Source organism: Diabrotica undecimpunctata, chromosome 8 (genome assembly GCF_040954645.1).
Source record: "Diabrotica undecimpunctata isolate CICGRU chromosome 8, icDiaUnde3, whole genome shotgun sequence".
NCBI classification, from domain to species: domain Eukaryota; kingdom Metazoa; phylum Arthropoda; class Insecta; order Coleoptera; family Chrysomelidae; genus Diabrotica; species Diabrotica undecimpunctata.
Window position 1 is genome coordinate 31925107 of NC_092810.1, and position 19187 is coordinate 31944293.

At 33.1% G+C, this 19187-nt stretch overlaps 1 protein-coding gene across 1 annotated transcript in view; it reads left to right on the top strand.

Moving 5' to 3' along the window:
* The first annotated feature begins 2252 nt into the window (after window positions 1–2252).
* The window catches only part of LOC140447400 (four and a half LIM domains protein 2-like), a 184251-nt gene continuing 167316 nt past the window's right edge, over window positions 2253–19187 (top strand). Inside the window, exons 1-2 of the mRNA XM_072540030.1 lie at window positions 2253–2411; window positions 14355–14471. Of these exons, the coding sequence (XP_072396131.1) occupies window positions 14442–14471 (30 nt within the window). The 5' untranslated portion in view covers window positions 2253–2411; window positions 14355–14441. The remainder of the gene's footprint in view (window positions 2412–14354; window positions 14472–19187) is intronic.

The window sequence follows — 19187 nt, forward strand, 5'->3', positions numbered from 1 at the left end:
TTTCGCAACGTTAAAAATTCTGCTTCTCGCTTACAGATGGCACTACTATAAATGAAATTAGGCGTCTCTTTTAAACCTTTATTTATCGGGAAATATCAAATTTAACCTTTCAGGGATAATTGTACTAGACAATTGCAACTAGATCTACTCCTCCTTTGGATTTATTATAGTAATGATGATTTCGGGTTTGCCCGTTAATTCGTCTAGCAAATCGTCGTGGTATCGTTGAGAGTTATATAACGTTTTTGTTTTTTATGGGTATATACGACACAATCATACATTTTTCTCTAAAAGCAAACATACTTGTTTTTTTTCTGGTCTCTTAGGATCAGTAAATTAAAGTAAAAGCTCTCTTTTGTTTAATAGTGCCTATCATAGTCAGATCATGTGTTCGTTCAAAAGAAGATTGGCAAAGCTGAAGCTCGTAAACAATCGTCCATTGTTACATTTCTGTGAGAACCAGATATATGACTGCAGAGGCGAGAAACGAGAGAAATACTGCTCGTATTAACTTTATATGGGCCAGGTGGCTGTTGTCCAACGTGCACATCTAGATTTGCGGTATAAGGAAACTTAGCGTCTACTAATGCGTAGATTTTTATGCCGTATTTAATAAGTTTATTGGGCATGTATACCCTAAAGCCACACTTGTTTAGGTAAATTTGAATTACACAATTCGAAGAATTCTCTCACTGCTGCCAATTTGTCATATTTTTGCCTCTCGTGTTCATTTATCATAAAAACAGATGTGTCTGAGCAAAAACTTGAACCGTGCAAGGCACATTGTCAATCTAAAAATCTCTGGCGAGGAGCCGTTTGTCCTAAAGAGATCTTCTGCATTTCTGTGGTTATTTTTGGTTACCCCAGCTATGTATAAAAGACCCAATGGTGCCCTAAGTTCTAAAATATCTGTCTTTTTTACAGATTTATTACTGAGATTGTATGAACACAGTTCAATAAAGATATTCGTGTCGTCTACAATGGTTCGCAAAATCTCTTCAGTAAAAAAGCAACTACAAATCTTTCATGCGCTTATGTCGTACTTCCCTAGTTACTCCAAAAATTTTTACCTTCATTAAATTGTCACTACGAGAAATGCACTCTTTGTGGAACATTCAAGACTTATGAGATTGGCTCCTCAATTATTTCTTCCATGTCGGTGTCTTGCTCCTATATCTCTTCGAAATCTCCTTTCAAACTAACATCGTCATCGTCAGGTTTAACTTCTGGCTCAGAATCAGAAATAAATTCCGCATGAAGCTTTTCAAGATATGCTTGTTGCTTTTCAAAACTCATATGTAAAAAATCCGTAAAAAATAAGTTATCGATCAAATATACAGAAAATATAATCAGTAGATCACTCCCAGATCAGATATTACATAAATATTTTTTATTTACCCCAGAAATAAAATATTTTAAAATTGAAACTTACCTGAAGATTTGTGACAACTTGTATAACGTGCGGACTGACGTTCCGCGCTTCAATATAGCAGCAGAACTAAATGCACTAGACAACTCTCACAACTGTACTGAATGGAGTATCCTCTGGCTTGAAGCTTGAAGCTAGCGAGCACGCCACGACCGAAATCATAATTAATCGTCAGAAATCGACAAATAATTCGACAAGCGGACTCATAGTCCACACGTTAACTCTGAAAGGTTAAATTAATATAAATTATTTAGGAAATATTTGCAGTATTCATTAAGACAAACTCAAGAAAGGCAAACTTCTTGCAAAGACATTGATTATACAAAATAAAAACCAAATGAGGAAGAAATATAAACACTACATGCGGTGGCTGTTCTTGGCTTCTTAAATAGCTACAAAGCATCAGTTATGATTACATCACATAACCCTATGCTCGCAGCAGTGACTATAACCTGTTGGTTCCTTAACCAAGAAAGCATAGACAATTTATTGAATCAGCTGAAAAGGTTATGGCTGGATTCCTTTTATTTACTATTTTCCAAAGATTAAAAAATTAATATAGTAAACTAAGCATAACTAATTAAGTAAGTCCATGAAAAAAATAGAGAGAGAAGATCTCATTTGCGCAATAACACAAAACTTGTTTAGACAAGAAGAATTTGTTCACAGTAAGATCGAAAACGTTATTATTTGTGTTGGTATGTAGCCGTAGGTTTTGATCTTAATCTGAATAGGAATATAAATCAGAACAAGGCAAAAGTTTATAAAATATATTTAATTGTTATTTCGTAATTAATTTTTTTTATTTTATTTTTAGGATTTTATTTCTGGACGAAACCAAGTAGCCCTCGACGTAGGCTTAGCAAAACCCACTCCGCCCAATAGTATTTGTGCTCATTGTCAAAAACCTATCCATAGTCAACAAATCAGTGTCGCTGCCCCTAGATTAGGAAAATCGGTGTGGCATCCCTCGTGTTTTAAGGTATTTTTAATGTAAAAATAATATTTTTTAGTTTAGCTATAAGAATGTACGTTATATATACAATTTGCTCCTTATAGTCGCGATAGCATATTTTGTAGAACGGTTTAAATGCGGCGATGTTTGATCCTTTCTCTTTTACAACCGACCGGATGCATGTGCGAAGCTTTTTAGTTGGGAAGCAGTTCGTTAGTAGTGTTGTTTGCTGTAATTTAATTATTTTAAATAGTGATGTGCCGTCAGTGGGATAATGTGGTTGAAAATATTGCATAGGTACGATAATAACACTGATTTTGTAGAAGGTGATAGTGCCAGTGGTATGAATGTAATTTCTGAAAAAAAAAGTACCCGTAAAGAAGATTAGAATACATTTAAATGTTAAAACACAGCAAGTATGTTTCAATGTGTACAAACATCTACTTTATTCGCAAACTTCAAGTGTTCAGAACCACATTATTGTCGAAGCCAAAGTTTAATCCGTAAATATTTGCCAAGTGATCCGAAAACTGTACAAACTATACAAAAATGAATGTTCAGCACCGGCAAAAGAATCTTACTTCAGACATATTTTCTACACCGAATACAATTTAGGATTTTGCGGTCCTAATACAGATATGTCCTCTAAATGCCTGCAACTACTAGAAAAAATAAAAACAGAGACAAATGAAAGGAAAAAGGATCAGTTCAGAGTAGAAAAAGAGTTCATAGCTTAAGGGCAAAAGCTTTCTGTTCAAAAGCTGCTCAAGACAGAACAAAAGGGTGGAAAAATAATTTCTTATGATTGCCAAAAAAACGTGAACCTTCCTAAAGCACCAGACCAATCGTGTTATTATAGCAGGTAATTATATCTTTTTAATTTTACATTGTGGAAGTAACTTCAAAGACGCCACTTAATAAAAACAACGTTTTCGCAAACGTTTGGACACAGCACTTTCTCAAAAAATTCTAATATGTACTATAGCATCTGCAGTGTATAACAAACTAAACAAGACATATCTCACCAATATCACTACCATTAGTCATCTCACACGACTGCGGAGGCCAGAATAAAAATTCCACCATAATCACAATGTGTTGCAAATGGTTGTTGGAACATCCTTCTATTAAAACAGTAGAACTGGTGTTTCCAGTAACTGGATAGTGGATAGTCCTATCTTCCAGCCGATAGAGTGTTTAGAAACAGCAAAAAGGAATTTCGTAAAATAGACACAATACTGAGTCCAAATCATCGATATAATTTTACAGCAGGCAACTGTTGTAAAAGTAGGCGAAGATTTTATCGTGTATGATTTCAAAAAGGAAGCCGAAACAATACTGAAACCCCCCGGTCAGTGGAAAGTACAGTTTGCGCAATGTAAAAGATTCTATTTAAAACGATCGAAGAAGATAGGAAATGTGTTGGTTCAGAAAGTTGTTGGAAAGAATCAAACGGGAAAATATGAAAATATTTGTCGGAAATCTAAAATTATGAGTATGATTGCTCCTCAGAAAATAAGACAAAACATACATGTAAAGGCATTAAAACGAAGGGACGTTAAAAATCTGCTTGGAGACGACTGGCAAGACCTGGAACAATTAAGTTTCTATTCAGATGTGATACACATTGCTGAAATTCTGCCTGATAATGAAAATGACATTGAAGAATTGGAATGCAAACTAAGAGAAGAGACACCGCTTTTGTTGGTATAATAACACAAACCATTCTTCTTCTTCTTAAAGTGCCCTCTCCTCAATGGAGGTTGGCTACTACAATTTTAAAATCTTCTCTATCTTCAGCTGTTCTTATTAGCTGTTCAAAATTTAGCCCTGTCCATTGTCGGATGTTTCTGAGCCACGATAGTCTTTTCCTTCCTAGGCCTCTCTTTCCCTCGATTTTTCCTTTCACTATAAGTTGGGCATATTTTCACACAAACCACACAAACCATACTTTCACACAAACCATACATGGTCACAAACCATACAGTATGTATGGTCTGTGTATAATAATGTAGAAGTGATAATTTTTATCGAAACAAATATGTTAGAGAATATTTTTTTTAGTTTTACCTTTTTCTTATAGTTGTGTTTGTTTATACTGTTAGCTTGTAGAAATATACATAAATAAGTAAAAACAGCTTAATTTTTGTACCTAAATAATTGAAAAGCTGAAGAGAGACATATGGTACTAGTGATACATGATACAAGAAACAAGCACAGCTAGTAACAATAATGTTTAAAATATGTATTTTGACACATTGTACTGAGTCCGGCCATTGAGATTAGGTTGGGATTAAACTTGGTCAAGTCCTATGAAGTTGGGATCAAACATTGCCATGTCTACCGCTTGGGATCAAAACAGGTTACGTCCAATAGTTTTTATCAATTTGGCGCATTTTTTGCTCTTCTAGTATGCTGTAATAGCTAACAGTAATTTTCAAATTTTAGCTACTGCCATCAAAAATGAGAGTGTTTATTTACTTCCTGTCAAATCATGCACGATGGACATAGCCAGATTTGATCCTATTCCCCTGAGATATTCTTTTAATTTTTTACTTTTCATTTAATATGTGTATTTTGTTACTTTTAATGCAATTGTTAATTTAAAGCTTAGAATAAATATATGATGAGTAAATGAGAGATCGAGAATCGTAAATCGATGTGAAAAACAGCTGTTTCTTGGAGCTACCTGTGACGCCTTCACGTGGCGATGGTTTCGTGACGCTCGCCTCTAGCATTTTACTATAAAAAAAAAAAATTACTGTAAGCCAGTATAGAAGTTTCGCTTCAATAAATATTTTTAATTACATATTTAATTACCAGAACAACCAGCCACTGCACTATATCTTAAAGCAGTACTATCAAAACGTACAAATCTGAGCGGTCTAATATATTTATTACCGCAATTACAACTACTTTGTAATCTATACATATATCGCTTGCTGCGATATAATAGCGATATCTCGGCAATACAACCAATAAAATGCATATTTCACCAAGTTATTTCTTATAGATTTAGCACTAACTAATCCCCACATGTCGACTTAAACGTATTTTTCATTTCTGTTTAATTGTTTGTTTGAATTGGTCGCTGTAATGAGTTTATGAGTTTGAGCATTAATAGTTTTTTTTTCGGTCAATGGTCATACGTTATCGATTTTCATATTAGAGTTGGTGCCAACAAAAACATAGACTACTTAGCTGAAAAATCAATTTTTATGGCCTATATTTATATTTGTTTCTGAATTATTATTTTTATATACGTTTTAAATGGGGAATATATAAAATATAGAACTTGTATAAGTAGTATAATGCTGTTTTATTTACTATTTTTAAATTCTATAATGCTGTTTTATTTACGGTCTTTTTAATAACTTATATATTTACTAACTTGTTTATATATTCCGAATAATTAAGTTTTATTTTCAACGTACAAAATCCCCCGACACCTCTGAAAGGTTTAACTAGCTTCGAGAAAAAGAAGGAAGTTCATAATACTAGTTTGATCAGTCAAATTGTGAAAATGGCTCTGAAAATGTAGATAAGCACATAAAGATTTGAATATAGTCTTCAATCCCTTGTTAAGATTGGATTAGACAAATGTGCACTTTTTATGAAATTAAAATTAAATTTTGGTTGAAATGTGGGTATTCACGGACATACAAGTATTTTAGGTTGCCTATATCGTAGGCATTAGTGAGATAGAAGTAAACTATAAGTATGTTATTATAGTGCAGAGCTATTTAATTAATAATGTAATCCCAGGGCACTGACTAGTCTATCCACAAAGTTGTATTAAATAACCTAGATCTCTAACTCACTATGATCTGATTAAGACAGAATTGAAGCCGGCTAGAAGGCGCTGTTTTTCGGCGAAAAAAATAAGGGGGCAAGAACTTGAAAGATCTGACTTAGGTTAGCTATATTTATGATTTTTATCATAGAATAATAAAGTTTGGGACTTGCTTTATCAAATCGTTTTATTGGGTTTAATATTAGGTACACTTAGGTCTAGATGGGTTAAATGCCTTTTAGGAACTTTTCTTCAACGACTGAAAGTTTTTATTTAATTAATTAGTGCGTATATCTTATGCGCATAATTATATTAACAAGCAATGATTGGTAAATCTTACAATCTGTTCTATCATTTTTCACACACATGATTAAGTTCTTAATTCAAAACTCAGCATTAACAAAAGCTTTGTCATTGGGCAGATATTCCACGGCAGCATTTTTTTTAATTTTCTAAGCTTTCATCAAGCAGCTTTTTTAAAATTCATTTTAAAACACAAATTAGTAAAGAAATTTTAAGAAAAAGAAGACATGAATTGTTGTTGGTGGAATTTGGTTATTTATTATTTGCATTTATATTACAATAGTATAGGTATATTAACAACACAATTTACGTTTTTTATACAAAGTTCAAAAAGACTGGATAGGATATATTTCATGCCTTTTTGAAGTAACATTTATTTTTTCATTCCTCTGTTTTTCCAGTGCATAGAATCTTAATCCTAAAGGTATTCTTAGTCAACCATCTTAATACGAGTTCGATACCGTGACAACTGGCATCTACTACTTAAGTACATAAAGAGTAAACATTGCCTGAAGAAAGGTTATTTCAGATAGGACAATGCCATTGACTATCTTAGCATTCACACGCGAAACATTTTAGAAGTCACCAGTTGCTTTTTCTGTGTTTTTCACAACCTGAAAAGTGTCTTTTGTGGTATCACCATTATTTTTAAATGTACTGACCTGGTAAATTCACCAAGAGAAGCATAAGAATGATCGAATTGTGGTTTAAATAAACATTGAATAAAATCGAAACTTTTATTTTGGGAACAATTTTCCTATTAATAAATCCACACATATAAGAAAGGTTACAGTCTTTTAATTTAGATTTCTTATCTTTTACTAACACAATGTTTCCTTCTTCACCCTAGAGCTTGTTAAGCCAGTAACATAGCCACTAGGGCTGCCACTTTTAGGGGGTGATAGGATGTAATTTCAATTCATAATATTACATCTATTATTTGATTGTTTACGATGTGTATTTTAAGTCGCCTACATCGTAGGAGAGATCGAGTTCAACTATAAAGACAAATTCAAGGGTATTGACTAGTCTATCTATTGTAATGTTTGTGTGGTAATGTTTGTATTACTGTAATGTTGACATCTAATAAAGAATTTAGCTTTGAATCGATTTACAGGAGCCGAAAATTCTGTGAGAAAATGAAAGTTTGAAACAAAATATGATAAATATCTTGTGGTACTACGGTCCTTGTAGAGCTTTGATAGCCCAGAACCAATCTTCCAATAAACTTAATCCTTGGTTTGGCGTCGCCATCTCTTAGATCTGGAAATCTCACCACCTAGTTCTTTATTATTTCCTTTTGTTATTTGCTGGTCTACTCTTGTAGTATTATGTCTTCCAACATGCGTTTCAGGTATCCTAAAGATCCCATTCCAGCTATTTTCATCTTTAAACAAGACCTGGCTTTTCGTAAATCTATAAATAGTTGACTTTAATATTACTACGTCTTCTCCAATTATTACGATATCATACGGCGTCGCACTTTAGTCGTAGAATATATGGGACGAATCTAATGAATAGGGACGCTGTAATTTAAGCCATGACTTCCAAGTGGAGACTACATTTTGATAGGATTTTCCTACTGCTGATGAAAATTTACGATATTGTTCCATTATTGCTTTGAACTCATCCTTTGTGTTACTCTGTAGTGTATAAATGTTTTAGAAATTGTAAAGGCTTAGTTGAGTTTATCAGCTTAGTCTATAGAGTGTTCATATTAAGGTTTAGTTTTATCTATATTCATTATGGATTGATCCATACAATATTGAAATTTTGATAAGGTACTAAGTATTAGAGACCACAGCATCATCAGTGTAGCAGCAGTTCCCAATTATTTTCAGTTAGTGGCGCACTTACAGGTTTATTATTTTGTCTAATCGAAATATGTGTACAGCTGTCTTACCCTTAATTTGGCAAGCTTTAATATAACAGTAATTTTTGTGAAATTGTTGTTTAGGTAGTGTGATATGGTATATCAGAAGGCATTTTGACCATTTTTATATTAGTCTTTTTATAAATAAGGGAGATATGGAGTGTTTTCCACAAGATATATAGTCAAACATCCAAGTTTAATGGAAAAGTTTATTATGTATCTTATAAGAAACATAGTCTAAGATTATAGGTGAAACCTCACAATAAAAGCAGAAACTAAAAGTACTAAAACTAGGTTTTTAATAAAAAAATGGAAGCAAAAAGTAATAAAGTAAGATATTAATTTTTCATTCTAGTCAAAAACAACCAAAACTGTTGTAAAACTTAATTATGTGCTATTATGAAAAGAATTAAAACAATTTCTATCCTTTACTAAACACAATCTAAGAGAACATTTTGAACATGACCAGTGTGTCTCTCCTGATTTGCAATGCCTACACCTGCTTTGGTATCATAAATAGGAAAATGATCAACTTTATCAAATCGTATTTTCTCTGATGGTCTCGGCAGAACGCACTTTTTAATTTTTTTTATTTCTTTGCTGTTAGAGCCTCTGCTATGCACTGTCTAAAATATTTGAGAGTATAATCTTTGGACTTGTGTTGTAAAATATTCTATCCCTTCTATACAGAATCCATGCGTTATTTATACAAATATCTAGCATTTGTGCAAATATGGAGAGGTACCAGCGACGAGTTTTTTGGGGAATTCTGTAAAGGCTTACCAGCATGTCCATCAGATCTACTCCACCCATGTGAGAATTGTAATGTTTTATGAGAGAGGGGCAAGAGATTTCAATTTTTGCTCGCTGATTTTTATTATACCTTTTAATTGTTTGGACAGATGTAGAAGATATATTATATACGTACTAGCTAGGACAACAGGTTTGTTGTCAAACCATTTCACAACATTATTTATTTTATTAATGTCACTTCTTGAATAAAACGACCCTCTTCCTATTTTCTTCAGAGAGTTATCATCTTCTAATACAAAATTTTTTAATCGATCCTTTCTCATTGTGCCCAGGGCTAAAATTCAATAATCATGGCGAAGAATGTAAAACAAATCAAAACTTGAAAAGAAATTATCGACATAGATAACACAGAGCGCCCGTGATTTCATTGATTGTGTTAGAGCAAGAACAACTTTACCCCCTATCAATCCTAAGGATTCTTCTTTTTGTGAAAAAGTATGCTGCCTAAAAGTATCATCCCCCCATAAACTATGAAATCGTACAGAAACCCTGAAATGTAATAAATATTTTAAAACCCCATTTTTTTGGTTTTCATTTTGTGTACTGTCGTCGTGAACCAGCTTTTTTCCCTTTATAACGGACCATCATCTGTTAACAATTTCTAATAAAACAATTTCTTCTTACTATGTCCAAAACTGGGCGAATTCGTTAGTACTGATCGTTGTTTATATGATCGTTATTAGCGAAGTGAATATACCGGCGAATTTTCTGATATTGTTTGAGAGACATTATTTCTGATATTTTATCGTATCTGAAGTTTACACTCCAGTAGTCCAAGTATGATGACATAGCTACTATACCCATCAAAATCTGTATCGCTATGAAGTCACTAATCTCATCTTTAGTAACACTTATCGACTTGCCTGTTTGCTGAACGGAATAAAGGTTTGTATTGTTGACAATCGATTAATAGATCGTCTGAAAAAAAAAAACATTTTGAAATATTCTAATGGTGACTTTAATTCTTCCATCACAAAAAAGTTATTTTCGGGAATGTTCACAAGATATTGAAATTCTTCTTTCGTCCAGTGGTATTCAACCAAATTCCGTCGTTTCGTGCGTTTACTTAATATTGTTTTTAAGGTATTTTCTTGTGGCATTTTAAAGTAATTACTATTTAAATGGGAATAAGCCACAATTAAAGGTTAAAGTACGTTAACGTACTTTAACCTTTAATTGTGGCTTATTCCCATTTAAATAGTGCGTTTACTTTGTAGTTTAGGTTGGTTAGTATTGTCGTTAATCTCTTTAGATGGTCCACGTATCTGATGTTGTGATCGTGTTTTTAGAGGACTCAAAACAGATTTAGGTATACTGCCAATAGATTTAGGCGTACTATAATCAGATTGATGTGTTGATAGCTCTAGTTTTGAATGTTCAGTTTCGGATACTGAATCTGTATCTGCTAATGTATCAAAAATCTCTTGAACTTCAGAAGGTAAACTTTCGACTTCAGAACTTTCATCGGTTTCAGAACTTTGAGTTCTAGATGGTTTAGTATAACTTTTATCTTCTTCATCGCTCGAATCATCCATATCAGATGAAGATGGTGAAAGTAATGAAAAAACTTTTTCGCACCTTGATGATGTCATATTGGTATTTCGCTGAAACCAAGGAAACACTATACTTATATAACTAAATGAATTCATTTTGAAACGTTTCATTAAAACAAATTCTACTAATGTAATTGGAAATGAAGTGTGGGATAGGTACGAAACAAACATATTTCACAATACTGAATATATGGCAAAGTAAACTATAAGATACATAACAAAAAAGTTCCATTAAGCTATATCTTTGGTAAAGTAGATTATAGGATACAAAACAAAAATCCTCCTTTATGCTGTATCTTGGGCCATGTAGATTATAGGATACAGCTTAAAAAATGGTTCGGTATTCTCACTTTTGGATATTTATATATAAATATTCATATATGTATGATCATAACACATCATCATACTACAACTTCACCTCCTGTATTAAAACAAAATACTTATTTTTACACTAATACTGAATAAAACTACCAGCCTTTTTCTAATCGGCGTTCACTAGGCAACAATCTTATAAACAATTGTGACTAACTTTGAATGATCACTATAGATGGCAGTACTATTAGCTTTCTGAGTTTAGTAGACGTATAGGCAAACAAATTAACAGACAATAGTGAGTAGGGAAATGATTTAAGAGATAGACAATTTGAATATTTGAAAATGACGGAGCATATAAGATACAAATCCAAATTAAGGAGTAATAAAGTGTAGTTGCCTTCTATATAGTAACAAACTACTGCCCTTCATTTATCCTTGCATTGGTCGCATGGTGAGCGCAACGCTCACCATTTTACTTTTTTCTTAACATTTTCACAATTTTACTCACATTGGCAACTGCGCTCATGTAATCCTTCCTACTACTATTGTGTATAGAATGCTTTACGCAGAATTGTGATCGAGCAACCGTCAGTCTATTCCAAGTATTGATTAAACGCAGATGTCGAGAAATGAGCGATTAGCTCACCCGCGACTAACGACGTGACGATTTTGGAAAGCTACAGAGCAATTTGTGTTGGGTTTTTTTTTATTGACTTTGTGTTTTAAGTTTTAAATCACATAACTTTAAAATATTATTGTGTAATGGATCCTAAAGAAGAGGCCAGACTGTTAAAAATATATGAAGAATTGGAGCAAGAGGATTTGTTATTTGAACAGACGCAAGAACAAAATTTGGACGATGAAGAAAGCGACATAGATTCAGTAGAAGTCAGTTTTAATCATGATACAGACTCAGAGTTTTTGGCCGATGATACGACAAATACTATTTCAACGTTTTGATCTGAAGATGGTCCCAAATATATCGGCAGAGACAAAAAAACCATTTGGAAAGTTCACCGTGAGCGAAAAACTAGCCGTATTCGACAGCACAATATTATTAGCAAACTACCGGGTGTGAAACATGCGGCAAAGGATGCTAAAACTCCATATGAAAGTTGGAACCTGCTCATAACAGATGATATAATTGAAGAAATTGTGACGTACACAAATTTGTACCTAGAGAAAATTAGAGGCAACTATACACGCGAACGAGATGTTTTAGATACTGACTGTGACGAAATAAAAGCAGTGTTTGGATTGTTGTACATGGCAGGAGTTTTGAAATCCCGACACACCAACCTAAATGACCTATGGAGCAACGATTCTACAGCACCAGAGTTATTCAAAATGGTAATGCCCCTGAAACGTTTCGATTTGTTGCTTCGAGCACTACGTTTTGATAATATTCACACAAGAGCTGAACGCAAATTAATTGATAAGCTAGCTCCAATAAGAAATATATTTGAGAAATTTATAGAAAGATGCCAAGCCTGATACACGACTGGTGAGAACTGTACTATTGACGAAATGCTGGAGGGTTTCCGTGGAAGGTGCAGCTTCAGGCAATATATCCCGAGTAAACCAAACAAATACGGGATAAAAATATTTGCCTTGGCTGAGAGTCGTGTATTTTATACTGTGAAAATGGAGATTTACGCAGGAAAGCAGCCTAATGGTCCATTTTGTATTGACAACAGTCCAGCCAGTGTGGTGAAACGATTGTGTGAACCCATTATGAATTCAGGACGAAATTTAACCTGTGATAACTGGTTCACGTCAGTTTCTTTGACCGAAGAATTAAAAAAGAAAAAAATAACTCTAGTTTGGACAATTAGAAAAAACAAACGTGAAATTCCTGAAATATTTGTTGCAACTAAAGAAAGGCCAATTCGTAGCAGTTTATTTGCTTTTGCTCGTGAATGTTTATTAGTTTGTCAACCCTCCATGAATATGACGAAATTGACGAGGAAAGTGGTGAAGCTTGCAAACCAGCACTTTTTACAATCAAACAAAATCGGGAGTAGATTCAGTGGACCAACTGAAGAGTCTTTATTTAGTGGCAAGAATCACATGTAGGTGGCCATTGATTGTTTTTTTTTACTATGCTAAACATCGCTGGAATAAATGGAAACATTATATTTAGGACAAATGTATTAGATTCCTGCCAACCAAGACGTGAGTATCTGAAAATTTTAGCCAGACAACTCACTACCCCACATATGCAAAAAAGAGCGGCCCAAAACTTGCCATTTCTGCTAACTTTGCAAATTAAAAAATATCTGAATCTTCCTTTGACACAGAAACGAGATGTTCCTGAGGAAAATCAAGCAGGTGCAAGGCCAAAATGCTCCTATTGCCCCAAGAAAAAAAATCGAAATACAGCGTCAAAAAGTGTTTCAGAGCAATTTGTAAAGAACATACAATCACCATTTGCACAGAGTGTGAACGCGACGGAGTTCCCGAATCTGAGTAATTTTTTTTATTATTCTAGTTGCTGTTTCAGAATTATGCTTATTTATGTAGATGTACCAAACTTTATATTTTATGTTTTATTCCTTTTTGTATTTTGTTAAAAATATTGCCTTTTTTTTAGCTTTGATAAATAAATCATTATATTTATGCCTTTTGTTTTTTTGACTCATAAAAAGTCAAAATAAGTCATATACATGACAAGTGAGCTTCACGCTCACCTGCGACTAATGGTGGTTCATTTAACCATGTGACCAACGCAGGGTTAATTCTGCCGTATATTGACAGTCATACAGGCACAAAAATAAAATACTCATAACGAGAGGCTCATATATAGTCCTCTGTTAGGTTGGACACGGGATGCACAATAATTTTTTGAAGTGAAGCTTCTATACTGGAGTTGTATTACTTTTTCTCTCTATTAAAATGCTCCGGCGAGCGTCACAGAACTAGCGCTACGAGAAGGCGTCACGAGGAGTTGTTTAAACAGTTTTTGTTTCAATTTTTAATTTTTTTTAGTAATATTTGAGATTATTTTAATTGTAAAATATAAATATTTATGAGTAATATATACTTATTTAATAAACTGCGTAAATAATTTATTTATAGATTTTATGAAAAAAATTAAAAAATATAAAATTTTGACAACTATTTAATAACTATATGCCGGACTTTCTCACAGAGCTTGATTATCCTGTATGTACTTCAATCCCTAATTCATAATATTCACAGTCCTACCTCGTACGTTTTTGAAAATAGGATACAATAAAAAATTTAATGAAATTAAATTTGCCACAAAAAGAATCTGTTTTAATACATTATTTATTGGTACATTTTTTGTTTGGTTGCAGTGTACTAGCTGTGATGATCTCCTAGTGGATCTTGCTTACTGTGTTTACGAGGATAATATATATTGCGAAAGACATTACGCTGAAAAAATGAAGCCAAGGTGTGCTGGATGCGACGAGGTGAGTGCACAATTAACAACCATTAAAGTATTTGCAATGGCGTGCCAGTGACACTTCTTTGTTAATTTTTAACGTAAACAAATGCAATTTTAAAAATATTTTTTTATAAGAAAGTAAATATTTCTCAAAGACGAATTTTTTATAATGTTATCATATTTAGCGAGTTTTATTTAACGATTGAATTTAATGATTTTTATTTGACGAATACATTTGAGTCATGGTTTTTATTACAAGGCAAATTGTATCAGCCATGGACGTATCAGCTGTCACTGAAAATAAAAGAATGTGGCTAATAAACCGATTTAAGAATTTTCTCTGCTTATAGTTTGTATCAATAAAAATTAATATGCGTGTTCAATAGCTATACTTCATCTAATTTACTTACACAAAAGAAATACACAATAACAGTTTCATTTAATTTGTATAAATGCATTATAAAGCGTTTTTATGAAGAACATTTGTTCGGAACACACTGTAACTGTAATCGAACGAAGGTGAAATTTTGGCATAAATTGGTAACACTTATTTGACAGTTGTGGTGTTGACTAATGTTAATAAGTAATGAAAAAAGTGTTGTTTTTGTTTAAGTATTCCATTTTACATCTTTATACGACGCATACAAGCAGCTCATATTGTTTTTAACAAAATTATTTTTTAACTATCGTTTTGTTTCTATTTATTTACATTAAATATTAATTTGTTTTCTTGTATAATCCACTTTTGCAATAATTATGTGATCTATTTGATTTAAAATGGATTCAGGATTTTTTTATACTTTGGCAACTATGTCAACTTCGATCACTGTCAATGATAATGACGTGCAACGGTAAGTAAATTAGATGGACTGTATATTATTATTATCACTACTTGTCCCGTCAGCTATTTTCGCTGTCCCGTCCCTTGGGATGTCCTGCTTATAGACGGAGCGTATATAGATATACTACTACATTGTAATTGATGCAGCTACTCAAACGTCCGCTCGTCAGAACTGATCGGCCTAAGGTAAAAGAACCTAATAACGGCCCAGTTAAGGAATATTTGACTTTAGACATAAACTCAAAAAAAAAAACGAAATAATCGAGAAAATGGATTTAAAGTATATTTGATAGCTTCATGTTTTCTTTATCAAAACAATTAATAAAAAAAAATGAAAAATGTCTGTTTTATTTGCCAAAAAAAGTGTTCTCACTAAAATGCAAAAAACTTTAATTCCGGCCTATATTGAAAAATTAGTGGTAATTCCAGTGTTAGTAGACTTATTTAACAAGATTTATGAAAACAGTATAATTCCTGACGAATGGCTAAGATCAACGTTTGTCCCTCTACCCAAGAAGGCACATGCTAAGCAGTGCAGTGATCATCGCATGATCAGTCTGATGAGCCACACCTTAAAAATATTCCTCAAAATAATTCACAATAGAATTTACAAAAAATTGGAAGAATATATAGGAGAAACTCAGTTTGGATTCCGGGAGGGATATGGAACTCGTGAAGCATTATTTGCCTTTAACATCTTGACACAGAGGTGTTAGAATAACATAAATAAGAATAATATCTACTCTGTATTATAATCAGAAAGCAGTCGCACGCATCGAAAATAGCACAACAAATAAAATTCAAATTAAAAAAGGAGTTAGACAAGGATGTGTGCTGTTACCATTGCTATTTAATCTCTATTCGGAAGAAATTATGAAGAAAGCATTGGAGGAAGAAGAGATTGGGATAAAAGTTAACGGCCAACCAATTAATAATATTAGATACGCAGATGATACGGTTTTAATGGCGGAGACAGTAGAAGACCTGCAAGCCATTTTAAACAAGGTAGTCACAGCTAGTGAAGAGAAAGGGTTAACAATGAACGTCAAGAAGACGAAATTCATGATTATTTCAAAAAAACAAAGATTGAATGCAAACCTGTACATTCACAATAACGAAATCGAACGCGTGCACAAATATAAATATTTGGGAACAAGCGTTAATAACAACAATGACATCACAGAAGAAATAAAAACTAGAATTGGAAAGGCTCGAGCTGCTTTTGTTAATATGAAGGACATTCTAGGAAGTCATGACATTAACTTAAACCTGAAAATGAGATTGGTTAGATGCTACATCTTCTGGATACTGCTGTACGGAGTAGAGACTTGGACTTTAAACAAGAGCAATATTGATAAACTAGAGGCCTTCGAATGTGGATATACAGAAGAATTTTGAAAATACCTTGGACAGACAAAGTAACAAATAGTGAAGTTCTTCGAAGAATGAACAAAAACCGGAGGCTGTTGATCACCATCAAGAGAAGCAAGTTGGAATATTTTGTGATGAGAGGGAAAAAGTACCGATTGCTCCAGTTAATTATCCAAGGAAAGATTCAGGGCAAACGAAGCGTGGGGAGACGACGTATATCTTGGCTGCGCAATTTAAGAGACTGGTTCCAATGCACATCTAACCAATTATTTAGAGCAACAGCTTCAAAGATACGAATAGCAATGATGATTGCCAAACTCCGTAGCGGAGAGGGCACTTGAAGAAGAAGAAGAAGTGGTAATTCCGGCCTAATAGTGATTTAATTCTGGCCTGTATGTTAAAAGAATTATCTTTTTTTTTTTTGTTTTAAACTGTACATACTGTATTTTTTGTAAATATGTATTTTAATGTTTTCAAAGTAGGTGTAAAAAATACAGAAGCAAAAAAAACATAATTTTTATATAGAAGAGACGTAGAAAAACTAAATAAAATAAAACGATGCACATATGTAATACATTTGAATATAAAAAAAAACAACAAAAAATACTTTCATAAGTTACTTAGCAACAGTCTTTTTTATTTTTCATTTACTGCATAAAAGCAAAGAGATATGAAAGACCCACAAATTATTTATCTTAGGGATAGAAAAAAGACCCCTTTTCTTAATGTACTGAGGCGGTGCAATTAAACAAACAATTTTTTGATAATAATATCCTATTTTTCCATAGCTTTGATTTTGAATTTATCTTCTATTATTTCTTCTACTACCTACTCCTGGAAAATGTTTCTCCTCGTAAACTACAATGATGTAGTCACCTAGTTCGTAGTCGCCCACCTTTCAATCCATAGACTTGTTAGCTTTCAGCTTTCTAATTCTTTCACCTGTTTTTCTGGCAGAACCAAAATTTTTGTTTAAAATTTCATTTTCTTTTTTATTTGCTCCATCTATCTATCTCTCCTCTTTGTCTTTTTTCATTCTCAATGTTTAGGTTTAATTTGACAGCTTTCGAAATTTTAATTTTGTCCGTTCTCTTGCCATTAGATTCTGCATTTTTCTTCGTGATGTTAGGTGCTTTTCTCTTTTTCTGCAAGCTTTTGTTTTTTCCCTGCTTACTTTTCATTTTTTTTTTTCAGCCTCTACTCTTCCCTGGTACTCCATAAAATCATCAGTAATCAGGTGTTAATTTTTTTGTGGCCTTTCTTTTGGATGTTTGAGATATTTTTCTTCAGAAATAAAATGCATTTTTAAATGACGTTAGAAATTTTGGAGAAGTGACAAAATAGGATTCAGCAGAATTTATGAGAGATTGATTTTCAAAATAGGTTCAGAAATCATGAACTATTTTGCGCCATGTAGCTTGGACAGGTCGGAATATAGCAACATCAAGCGGCTGCATGATATGTATGGAATTTGGAACTAGTCTCACAAAAACAATTCCATTTTCACGACGAAACTCGCTCAATGCCAGAGAAATATGGCTAACATGTTCATCCAAAAATAACACGACAGGTCGCTTAATGTTTTTTTCGTTCAACCATTTATTAAAATAGTTTGCGACCTACTCATAAAACGTTTCTGTATTCATCCAACCACTTTCATTGCATCCGATACCCCAACCTATTAGGGTAGTTGAAACTAAATGTTTTGGTAGCCTTGTAATAACGAAATAATGTGTATGGTGGGATATCTCCACTAGCGGATATGGTTATTAATACAGTCTGACATTCTTTTTCGTCGTTAGCAGTTCTATTATATATAGTTTTAGATCCTCTTTTGACTGACACTTGTTTGTAATGTGGAGCTATGGAAAAGGCTGTCTCGTTGCAGTTGAATATTCGGCTTGGATCTTTAAAGATATTGTTGATGCCATTTTGACTAAAATAATCATAAATATACTTTCTTGAACCAATTTCTTATCTTTTCCTCTGTAACGAAGGAACGAGGTCCACGAGGTCTTACTTCCGACTGTTGGGTTAGGAAATGTTAGTACCATCTATTTCCAGAAATTCCATTCTTAAAAGGATTTGCTAACTTTAGATTTTTAATAATCACTACTACGGTGTTAATGAGCTGGTCGACTGTCACGGTAAAACCCGGAACAGATAAAAACAATATCTATTTTACGATTAGTTTTTCCTCATCACTAGTTAAACCGGTTATCTTCCAATATTTTCGTGCACGTCATTTTGCATTCTTTTATCTTTCAATGTACTTTTTGGTATACAATACATCTTGGATTCTTTATAGGCAGACATGCCAGTTATCATGTCATTTAGGGTCCGATCCAGTAGCTCTTGTGAATATTTTTTCTTTGTATTGGCTTTGGCTTTAGTTCTGAGCATGATTCTAGAAAAGAAAAATCAAATGTGAATAATTGAGTCTTTTTTGTAGATACCATGTCAGAGTAAATTTGGGTTAGGCCGAAATTAGACCACTGGCGAAATATAATAAAATCTAATACTGCCCAA